The sequence below is a fragment of the Heteronotia binoei genome, chromosome 12 (assembly GCF_032191835.1).
Source record: "Heteronotia binoei isolate CCM8104 ecotype False Entrance Well chromosome 12, APGP_CSIRO_Hbin_v1, whole genome shotgun sequence".
Taxonomy (NCBI): domain Eukaryota; kingdom Metazoa; phylum Chordata; class Lepidosauria; order Squamata; family Gekkonidae; genus Heteronotia; species Heteronotia binoei.
The window spans coordinates 23,059,145-23,071,489 of NC_083234.1; the positions used below are offsets into that span (position 1 = coordinate 23,059,145).

The 12,345-nt window shown below is 38.3% G+C and overlaps 1 protein-coding gene across 3 annotated transcripts in view; it reads left to right on the top strand.

Annotated features, from left to right (window-relative positions):
* ARHGAP32 (Rho GTPase activating protein 32) overlaps positions 1 to 12,345 on the top strand; it is a 236,965-nt gene that overhangs the window by 20,143 nt on the left and 204,477 nt on the right. For all 3 annotated transcript variants that reach the window (XM_060251779.1, XM_060251780.1, XM_060251781.1), the window contains exon 2: positions 1,972 to 2,080. In XM_060251779.1, coding sequence (XP_060107762.1) covers positions 1,972 to 2,080 — 109 coding nt within the window. The remainder of the gene's footprint in view (positions 1 to 1,971; positions 2,081 to 12,345) is intronic.

Here is a 12,345-nt window from a genome sequence, read left to right on the forward strand (position 1 = left end):
AGCGGGCATTTTCCAGTTTGGTATTTTAAATTGTAGTGTGTTAAAAATGCATTTTTAGTTGGAAAAGTCATTTGTTGTTTAGCTTAATATTAATTTTTCTAACTGCTTAATGAAAGCAGGCAATATTCTTGCAGATTCTGCTCTTTATTGTTGGAAAGAGTAAATATCTTCCCACTGCTTGTACTTGCTTGCTTCTTTTCTGCCCACTGTCTGCATCTAGGGTTGGTAAAACCATAACAGTTCTTCCTTAAAGTGATGGATTACATGACCTCATAGGTCATTCCCATCTCCAGATTGTATGCTTGTCTGACAGTCTCAAGGTTTTATTTCACATAATTCAGCAGGAAAGTGCCTATTGGTGTGCCCCTGAGCTTGCCAGTTAAGAGTGTTTGAATTTGTCTTCAAAGTGATGTGCCCCCCCTTTAATGTTTCCATCTCTTCTTTAGGGGAATACTTCTGTAGTCTGAATTTCTTAAAATGCTAGATTGTAATTTGTCAGGAAATGCATGTGTGCGCACACACGCTGTGATATGCTGGCTAACTCATTCAGTAAAACTTGAATCATACAGATCCTTCATTACATTATAAAGAAGTACAGCCTTACAACATTATAAGGAAAAGTCCATCCAGTGAGCATCTGGATATAGGCTAATTTCATCAGCGTCTTCTTCATGAGTATTTCTATTTACTTCAAAGTTATTGTAAGGTTGTACTTCTTTATAATGTGACAAAAGATTTGCATGATTCTTGAAAAAGGTTTTTTAAATGTGTTAACCAGCATATCACAATGTTTGTTTGTATTTCTTGTAATATGAACTATGATACCATGGTTTTTTGTTTGTATTTTGTGTGTGTGTGAGAGAGGATTAGAACATGGTTTGGTTCATTTCACATGACGGACTGTGTAATTGCACAAATTCTGTTCACATTATCCTTCACTTATGCTTCTTACTGTTGTACTTACGTTGAATGTGTAATGAATGCCTCATTCAAATATATAAGAAATATGAATGGAAGTTACAGCATGACTGATTTATGCAAAAGTATAGGTATAATGAATTAATCACATTAAGTAAATAAATAATAAATACAGCACAGGCCCTATGCATGTTTACTCGAAAGTACCATTAATTTCAAATAGCCCAGTTCCAAGTGGATATAAATTCTTTGTTTTCTGCCTTTTTCTTGTCTTTAAGCTATATGTGTTCTCTAGAGAGAGAAGCTATATGCATGCTAGGATTTCTTGAGATAAACCTGAGAGAGTTAGGCGCTATCTGGATATCTGTATTCTAATTTTGACCCTTCCCACCATTTGCAGAATAAGGAAAGTCCTTCCCCTTCTATTGAAGGGTTAAAGTGGGTGGAATTTTTTTTTTTGGTGGCATCAAGGTGATTCGGAGAATTTTGTACATAAGTAATTTTTTAAAGTTTGCTTGCCAGTATGGTTGGATATATTTTGAGACTGTTTGGACTTACTGTTTGCATGAAAATCCTACATAGCAATAGAAATAATACATACTATAAATCATTTATTGACAGGAGTCCCAAGTTACTGGGAAAATGAAGCATTTGGCTTAAAATACCTTTGGGAATATAACCCAAAATGTTTAAAAGCAATATTTCCTAACCATCAAATTCTAGGTCTTGTGCTAACAACAGGAACCATAATTTGCAATGTTATGGGGTTGCAATTTATTCTTTCTTATTTTTCATGCATCTTTATATTTGCAAGGGTATCTTTAACTGAAAATCAAAAGTGGCAAAGAGATTTAAACAGTTCTGTAGTAGGAAACTAGATGCAATATAGGTTTATAGGTATCAGTATGGATACCCAGTATAGACTAGTATAGGTATATAGGCTGGCAAGCAGATAACATATTAGGGATTAGTGGGTTTCCTTAAAAACATAATATTCAAAATAATTAAAACTTTAAAATTGTAAATCATCTAATGAATATATATTCTGTCTAGGATGATGAAGTCTTCTTTACATGCAGAAGAGGATGATTTTGTGCCAGAGCTTCAGAGAAGTATTCATCCCCGTGAAAGGCCAGATTGGGAAGAGACTCTTAGTGCAATGGTAAAGCTTTACTACTACTACTATTATTATTTTAATGCACTGCTGTTTGTCAGCTTTAAAATTCTGCTTTCTGGTGTTAGCGCTTGATATATGTTTTAGTTTTCAAATTGTTTCATCGATTCCATTATGAGAACAGTGAAAAGTATTTAGTCACTTGGCAATGGCGCCAATAAAGCAGAGGATGAGATGATGGTGTCTTTTGATTTTGTACCATGCCTTGAAGCATGACTAGTGATTGTTTAAATGCTCCAAATATTGTACTGATTTCCAGTCTGCATTAATCTCTTGTTTTCAACTAGAATCCATCAGTGCATAAGAAATAGTTTTTTCATAGTGGAAACAATGTCTTCTAACTACTACATTAAAGAACAAGTAATATTAACATTATATTAGTCTGGCCTGCAGGGGAAAAAACTTGATCTCAGTATGTGTTTTTCAGAGCTGTACAAAGGTTCCTCCAGTGCTCATCAGTCAATGGGCTGATTCTCTTAAATTTCAACTTGTTCTTGCAATTTTTTCCCTTATAAGTTTAGCAAGCAGTAGTTGTATAAGGAGAGAACAGTGGTATGATAGTAACTGAATTCCATTTTTTACACATTTGATGGTCTCTGTGTGGAAGATGAAAACTGTTTGAGCCTTAAGAATACTTAAGCTGTACTTGGCTCTCCATAGCAGTATCTAGCAACAGCATTCTCATTGAACTTGATGATAAAAGGGCTTGCCACTTGTTGAAGCAAGTTTTGTTCCGATAAAGGGACACCCCTGTAGTTCAGCCTTACTCTTTCTACTCCATACCCTGTGAAACCCTTCAAGACAAGACCTGACAAGACCTGTGAAACCCCTCAAGACAAAACCTGACAAAGCATGTTAAACATGTCAACATCCATATCCATGTTCATTGTGACCACAATGTTACATAGGATGCAGCCTGAAAAGGGCCCCCCACATATGAAATAATGATCTAGTCTAAATTTTCCACTAACAAAAGGAATGGGGTAATTTCATCCTTCCTGCAGCCCCTGATTTGCCTCTCATGATGTTCCTGAGGAGCCCCTGTCCCTCAGGAGCAGCATTTTGGGGAAATCAGTGGGCTACAGCAGGAGGAAAGGTAACAGGAATGTTCTGTTCCACTGACAGACATGTCTTGGTGACACCAGGTAGCCACATCCTGTGCCAATTGAAGTCAGCTAAACGTCCTTCACAGGAAGCAGACAAAGAGAATATACAACTAAACATCCTACACAGGATGCAGAAGGAGGTCCCCTCTTTAACATCCACCCTGATGAAGAACTCTTAAAATTTGAAAGCTTGTTAAATGTGTTGTGTTATTTTGATTGCTTTTAATAAAATTATTGCATGTGTTTTGCTTAGAAATCTGGGTTAGTTCTCTCCTCACAGTTAATCACACTTATCTTTTAAGATACTGATAAGGAAAATTATCTCCTTGTTACCTATGTCAGGTACTGTGTCAGTTAGCGCCCACAAATCTGCAGGCATTGTTTGCTTTCATTTTTTCCAGAGTTCTAGTAAGTTTCACTTCAAGTTTTTTGTTAATTATTTTGTTTGTTGTTTTACAATAAAAACACTAAGGATTCAAGCTCAAAGTGAAAAATGTAAAAATCCTCTGTCTTGCTGCTTTTTCACTTTGAACTTGAATCAGTGTTTCTGTTGCATAGTGAAGGGTCGATAAACATCCAGTTTCCTTTAGATTATTTCACACTGAACTTCAGGGCAAGTAACTTGTCTTGAAAAGGAAGGAATGCAGCAATACTTAACTAAAACTGCTTCTTGTCCATTAGGCCCAGGATTGTCCTGGCCTATTCAGGCTAGTTCAATTTAATCAAGACTTGGAAGCTACACAGAATTCATCAATATTCTTGCTACCAAGCCATGGTTGTGACTTAGAGGTTAGCTAGATTGAAACATAGATATTTAGGAAAGTGCCCTGATGTGGTCCAGGCAAGCCCAATCTCATCATATTTCAGAAACTAAGCATGGTGGGGCTGGCTAGCATTTGGATGGGAGACCTCCAAGGTACCAGGGTCATGGAGGCAGGCAATGGCAAAGGGCTTCTGAACGTCTCTTGCCTTGAAAACTCTATTGGGTCACCATAAGTCAACTGTGACTTGCAATAAATAAAAAAAAGGCTAGAACAGTTGGTATGGACCCAGCAATCCTGCAGTTTACTAGTTTACCCCTGCTTGCACTGAGGCCTTCTAGATTAACCTCTTAAAGAGGCAGTATACAACAGTTACCTCTCATTTCTGTTTCTAGTCAATAACATTAATCTGAATTTTGAAACATGGGCATTTCTATTTTGTTAGCATTCACACATGGTATTGTGTTAATAGTGGCATAGTAGGTGGAGTGTTTGAATTCTAGCCATGGAAACCAAACCCCTGCTTTTGCTTGCTCATCAATAGTTCTTTCTTCTTCAGTCTAACTTAAGTTTGCAAGGCTGATTTTGAGAATATACTGCACCCTCTCTCCAAAGTATACCACCTTGCGTTTGTTGTCTTAAGGAAGACCAGCATGCAGTGTTACAAATTTGCTGCTGCATACCCTATGCAGCTTTGCACTCTCTCAAACATTTATGCCAAAAGGGATCACATAGACAGGCAAGATAACATTATTTATCCTACCAGGCGGGATGCTGGCAGGGTGGAAGTAACCATTCTGTTCTGCCAACACCCATGCTTAACTATATATACTACTGGAGTGGCATGGGATCAAACCATAGTGTCACAGAGAAAATTGTGGTCTTGTGGCCATCACAGTTTCTCAAGATCACCCACGTTATTATGATAGATTTAAGTAAAAAATGAGACTTTGTGTCCAGTGCCCTTTGAAACAAGAACAAGGGGGAGAGATTGTTCAGAACTTCAGGGGACATGGAGGGGAACGCTGGACACACTTATAAGCATGAGCTAATATGGTTCCAGTGAGCCAGCGTATTACTTAGTTGTACACATATCAGACAGATCAATGCGTTTTCATTTGAAATCATGTTTGAGAAAGAAACTGAAAGAAAATAATCCTATATAAGGATTATATAAACCATTTAAGGATGAAAGTAAGATTGTAAAGTGATTGTTCATATTTTCTCTATATTTATGATTTAAGTTTTATTTTGACCTTCTTGAAAGATTTTGAACAATTTGCTTAATGCATTTGTTCCTTAATTTTTCCATTTGTATGATTAAATAAGTATTGACACACATTACCTGCATGCATTGCATTATAATAAATCTATATTCCAAATGTGGATGACTGGACTTTGCTTGCAGATCCTTTGCATTATAATGAATTTATATCCCAAATGTGGATGGCTGAACTTTGCTTGCAGGTCCTTAGCAACACTGAGTGGCAGAAATATGCTTTTGCAGTTTCTTTTGCGTTGAAAAAGGAGAGCTTAGTATATTGTCGAAGAAACTGAGTTGGCTTGCAAGTCTGTACAGTAGTTGGGAACTGTAATAGCTGTCAATTCCTGGGAGCAAGCGGAGTACTTTTCAGCAGGAACTTCCTGTATTCAAAGACATGCTGTTGTGACTGTACCCACCGATGGATACAAAAAGTGTAAAACAGAATAAATAGCTACCAGCACTCAGATTTCTAAATAAGATACCCAAGTCTTGAGCTCTCTAGTATTAAAGAATACAAATATTTGATCAATATTTCCCTGTTTCCGGTATTAAAAGACTGACAAACTGATAGGTGTACCGAAAGTGAGAAGAGGAAGATGATACTGGATTTATATCTCGTCCTATACTCTGAATCTCAGAGTCTCAGAAGGGTCATAATCTCCTTTACCTTCTCTCCCCCCCCCCCCCGCAACAGACACTCTGTGTGGTAGGTGGGGCCGAGAGAGCTCTTACAGCAGCTGCCCTTTAAAGGACGACTCCTATGAGAGCTATGGCTGACCCAAGGCCATTCCAGCAGGTGCAAGTGGAGGAGTGGGGAATCAAACCCGGTTCTCCCAGATAAGAGAACGCACTTAACTATTTTAGCAAACTGGCTCCCAAGGCATAGGGTGAATGCACAGTTTCTTATTCAAAGAGCAAAATAAATTTATTATAGTAGGCAAAATTTATATGGAATTTTAAAATGCTAAAAAATGGAAAACTTGTAAAATGGTAAATCAGGGTGAAAATGGAGGATACAAAAAACTCAACTCTGCCTAGGGCCAGACATATCATTTAAGCAATATCCAGAATTTACTTAATTCATAGTTCTTTGTGTTCAGTTCAAAGATTAAACCATATGGGTTTCTGATCTTTGGGAATGAAACGTGATTCCATCATGTTGACTGTCTCACTAGGCATCTTAAAGCTGTGTATTCATATGGAAAAGCTTGAATTGATTTCTGGCAATTAGCTTCTTCCCTTACCTCTACCAGAGAGTCAAATATATATAATTTAAACAGATTGAAATATTGCAATTTCATTGCGTGGTGAGAATGCCTGCTTAGCCAATAAGAAAAAGACAGTGTTAATCAGCTAGTCAAAGCAAATAAGATTTTGGAAAGTAATTTCATACCCAAAATTTGAGAAAGTACATAGTATTAGGTTGATGAGCAGGGATAATGGATCATTCTCATTCAGGCATGATAAGAGAGAAGATGTAGCAACCCTTTATGTAGATAAAATAAGACAAGGAAAGAGCCTCACTAGTAAGGCTATTATATATATATATATAAAAATATAAACCTGAAAAAAGCCCTAGGCTTGCATAAAAATCTGAAATTCAGAGAAACTCAAAACTATTGGGGGTTTTTAGCACTCCAAAATGACAGAAGCAAAGTAGGTTGCTTTAAGAAACCAGTGCTCTGAATGGCCATTGTTAGGCAATCACAACAGCATTGCAAGCTTTCAAGCCTTGGTTTCTCTCAGTGAAAAGGCAGGAGGGAGGGCCCTTTCCAGGGCTGTTTGGGCCTTTGAGGAGGATTCGGAGACTAGCATAATTTATCAGCCAGTTTACTACTGCACAATTTGCATGACTGAACCAGGAGTGGCTGCTTGCTACTCTTCAGTAACAGCCACCCTACAAAAACAGTGTGATGTAGTTGTTAAAGTTTAAAACTAGATTTGAAAGACCCACATCTGAACTCCCACTGTGCTGTGGAAGTTTACTGAGTGCCCTTGCCCGGTGTTACAGTCTCAACCTAGCATATCTCACAGGGTTGTTGAGTATAAAGTAGAGGAGAGGAGAAATGGAATGTGGAGAAAGCTGGGGTATATCTGAAACAAATAAATAATATAAGCAAAGGAAGATGATGAACAGATCCAAAGTAGGTTGTTTGGTGTGTTGGAAGGAGAGAAGACAGAAGGGAAATGTGGATGATATGGGGGCTGCCAGAAGGAGGAAAAGAGAAGGTGCAAATAAAGCAAGAAAGGCTTTAGGGACCTCCCATAGGGAAGAGAATTCCAAACAACTTGACTGCAATAATAGTGATAGCTGAAGTAGTATAAAATAAAATTATTTTATGTAGCTGTAGTTTACTGTTTATCACAGGAACAAAGAATATTAATGTAAGATCCAAAACCAGTTCCATACAGCAGGGGTGGCCAACGGTAGCTCTCCAGATGTTTTTTGTCTACAACTCCCATCAGCCCCAGCCATTGGAGAGCTACCGTTGGGCACCCCTGCCATACAGGATAGCTCTCTTGGACAGTGGCCAATCAGATGTACCAACAAGAGTAGTAGAGAATGAGGATCATGGTGAGGCACCACTGTATTTTTTGCTTTGCAAGCCAGTGTTTGTTCAAAATGACACTGAGGGTCAGCAATTTAATGACTTCTCAGAGAACAGCTGGGTTATTAAAATGTTGCACTTGATATTAAGTGATGTGATTGTCAAAGCAATTCAGCTGAACTCTGGAATTTCTACTAAGTCAATTATTGTTTTAATTCCAAATGATTTGTCATTTAGAACTTTTTACTTTGTTATGAAGCCATCAGCCTTCATTTTATGGATGGCCAGGCCACTGCATCTGTTGTACTTCATTATTGTCTGTCATCCAGACGATAGCATTCTTGTATTCCTAGCAACTGCTTTGTAGACGCTGATGTAGAGAAACAGTCCATTTCTTCCCATCTGGAAAGCTGCACACCACATACATTTACCTTGGCTTGAACTACCCATACATTGGCACTTATAGAAAGTAGCAAAGGTTATTTGCTGTGACATCTTTTTATGATGTGGATTAAACAAGAAATGGAACCACGTCTTGAGGCCATTTGTCTTACTTGCTGCACTACATCCTTAGGTCTTGTTCGTTTGGCAAATCCATCACTGCTCCTTCAGTTAACCTAATGCAGCTCTTTCCTTTTTTGTCTGTCTGAATCCTTGGACCATGGAAACATTATTCTGTAGTTACATTTAAGCATGCCAGTACCATGAATAAGCATGCCAATACCATGAATAAGTTCTGAATGTATAGGATTCTTCAAAAGGTGCGTCCTGGAGATGTGCAGATAACTTCCATTCTCTAAGGGACTTCTTTATAACTATTTGATAAGAAAGTCATTCATAGTTTTGTTTACCAAGTAAAGAAATAAAATGTGTCACTCTTCACAGAAGTTTTTGCTGGATTTGTGGTTGCAGTTTAAGATTTATGTGAAGATGGTCCTTTCTGCTGTGTTTGCTAATGTACCTACGTTTTAGTTCATGGATGTACCAGCCATTTATTTTAACACTGGAATATAGTTCATTCTAACCTTTAAAAGAGACAGCAGATTTATTAATGGTAGGATTGTGATTTGTCCTCTTCAAGTGCTTTAAGTCTTGCAAAAGAGCATGAAGGCAGTTCTGGATAAAACAGGCTATTAAATGGCAACTTGGAAATGAGAAATAGAATAGAAATCTGCTTCAGATAACCAGTATGTCAGAAGGGAGTGACAAGAAATAAAGTGTAGATGGGAAACACAAGTAATATACCACTTTGAACTAGTGAGTGGGTTAATTCTCCATTGTATAGCATAGGAATAGGACTTCTCTCTGCTTTTTAGAAATGGATTTTGTTATAGATTGGACTGTTATCTGTGATAATGCTGACTTCTCAGACATTTGTTTTCATGAATGTTGTGCTTGCAGTAGAACATGTGTTTCTATAGTGTAAAAAATACCTGAAGCTATCACTTTTGCTCTGTTGCCTGTTCTCCTAAATTAAGGTGAGTGTTTCTGGCCTCTGGGTGAGGTCAGGCCCAATTAAATGAAGGTGCAGATCCAAATAAACCTGGAATGGTTAATCAAGGAAGGCTGTCAGATCGAGAAAATCTTTGACTCCAAAGTAAAATTATAAGGTATATATTAGCTTAGCCTTAGCATGTCACTGGCGCACACTCATTGTGTTTCACAGAAGACAAGTATGATCTGAGAGTAAAATCACCTTTGAGTAAGAGAAGGCAGCAATTACTTTCTTTGTCAATTACACTCTACATTTATACCCAGAGTACCTTGTAATAATAGTGTTGAATTTTATTCTTGGGGCCAACCTAAATGGCACAGCTTTCAAGTTTTAAGTCTCAGAATTATTCAGCAGGCTGATGTTACACAATTTTTACAATGGAGGGGGGAAAAAAGCAGATTTTCCAAGTACAGACAGTCGGAGCAATTCATTCCAGTTATGATTAAGGCTACTAAGTTGTTTACTCTGTGATGAATGTTAGAACTGCTTTGATACAAGTTAATTTAGAGTGTTTCTGGTCTTAGATAAATTATAACTTTAGATCACAACAAGCTTTTGAGTATTTTGAAGCACTAGCCTATGTTTTCTGTTGGGGTGGGGTTTTTGGTTGATGCTTATTCTCATTTTGTGTTTTGTGAACAAAATATTCCTGCTCTGCAGCTGTAGAGAATATATTGCTTAGTTTTGATACGTGCCCTGATATACAAACAAGCCTTTCCTAGTGGGGGTTTAAGACAACATAATTGTTACCCTAGCTTCTATTGTCTTATCAGAATTGGCCAGGTAAAAAGATTCAGTTATGTCATAATAATTACGGTAGCCCAGGTAGTTTCTAACATTTTCATTAGAAGAGAAACAATGCTGTATATGGAAAACAAATCTAAATTATCTAGTGAAGTTTTGCAGTAGCAGTCTTTCGAAGCTGTTTTTGTTTTTACAAAGCAGCATATGTCAACCATTTTGCAAAGGAGTGATCTTTTATAGTGAGAAATCTGCATCATGAAAAATTCAGAAATTGAAAAACAAAAAATCTCTGTAATGCACTCAGATTGAATTAACTGGATTTCTGTTAAAGATGCTGTTTGGTTCCCTAAAAGCTCATGTATTGTCCTCATGTGCAGAGCACATCACTTCAGAAAGAACTCACAGTCTACACAGGGGTGACCAAACTGCAGCTTGGGAGCCACATGTGGCTCTTTCACACATATTGTGTGGCTCTTGAAGCCCCCACTGCTCCATCGGCCGGCTTGGAGTGGCTACTAGCCACAAGATTTTATTGGAACTGTCTGGGGCAGTGATGCTCTGTATTCTTGGTGCTTGGGGGGGGGGGCAAAATGGAAGGGCTTCTAGCCCCACTTGTGAACCTCCTGATGGCGCTTAGGCTTTTTTTTTTTTGGCCACTGTGTGACGTAGAGTTTTGGACTGGATGGGCTATTGGCCTGATCCAACATGGCTTCTCTTATGTTCTTATGGAGAAGGTATTTCTCTCTTGGAATCACTTCGCCAAGCTAGCCGGCAGCTTGGAGAATGCATTTAAAGTTGTTTTCCTCCCTCCCTCCCGATATTCATGTCTTGCAGCTCTCAAACATCTGATGTTTATTCTATGTGGCTCTTATGTTCAGCAAGTTTAGCCACCTTTGATCTACAGTAATCTTTGGTCTCATGAGAAATGCAAATGGGAAAATTTGTCTTCAGGAAGAACTTTAATGTCAAGATATTGGCCTGGCAGATGCATAGTGATTACAGACAGGAAATGCTTAGTGATTGCGCTAAGTTTAACAAAGTGCTGTTAATGTTCTGGGAGAATTATAGGATGGGATTGAGCAATTGCAGCATGAAAGCTGTTCTGATGGATTGTTATGATTCATGTGCTGCTGAGTCAGTTGTAATGATGCCACAGCACCTGAATTTTACACAGACTTTCCTAATATATTAGGGGGTACGGTGTCTTGGTGTTAGAGATGGGGTGGGGTGGGGTTAGTAGGATCATTTATAATGGGATGTTTCAAGTTAGATGCATTCCTTTGCACCACTTGAGACTGATAATTCAGAATGGGGCATTTTAGGAAAACTTTTTCTTGCGCAATTGAGTAATATACTGCTAACAACATTATTGTCCTAAACACACATATGAGATCTGTGCAATTCTTGTGTATTGCTTGCTGCACATCATTATCTACAATGAAATTAGCTATTCTGTTTGAGTGTATAGGTGTGCTAGGTGTAGCATTTCTTAATCATTTTTATGGGATACAGAGAACCAAAAAATAAAATATGTCCTAGTAGGGAGGATATGGAAAGGTTCATAGTTCAGGTTGTAAGATGACTGTGATAGTGGAGGATCGGTTAGCCAGCTTCAAGAGGGGATTGAAGCATAGCCAGCTTCAAGAGGGAATTGGATAAACATATGGAGCAAAGGTCCATCAGTGGCTATTAGCCACAGCGTATTGTTGGAACTCTCTGGGGCAAATGATGCTCTGTATTCTTGGTGCTTGGGAGGGGCAACAGTGTGAGGACTTCTAGTGTCCTGGCCCCACTGATGGACCTCCTAATGACACTTGGATTTTTTGGCCACTGTGTAACACAGAGTGTTGGACTGTATGTTCCACTGGCTTGATCCAACATGACTTATCTTATGTTCTTATGAGCGGCTTTTATTATTTGTTAATTAGAATACTTATGTACCCCACAGTTTTATCCCATTCTTTCTCTGTGGAGTGCAGGGCAACGTATAGCATTTCAAATAGCCCATTTTAACCTCACAGCAACTATGTAAAGTTGGTTAGTCTGTGAGAGAAAGAGAGTGACTGCCCAAGATCACCCAGCAAGCTTTATGGCACAGTGGGGGTTTGAACCTAGGTCTCCCAGATCTTAGTTTAATGCTGTAACCATTATACCACACTGGTTGTCCTACTGTTTCACATTCCCCGTTGTCCCACAAAGAGGCCCAAGGCAGCTTACAGTGCACTTTAAAAGGATATACTTCACTTTTTAAGATTCAGTATATTACAAAGATGTATACTCTAATAATCTAACACCCTACTGAACAGCACTGCCTGTTCTCCAGTGGTCCTAGGG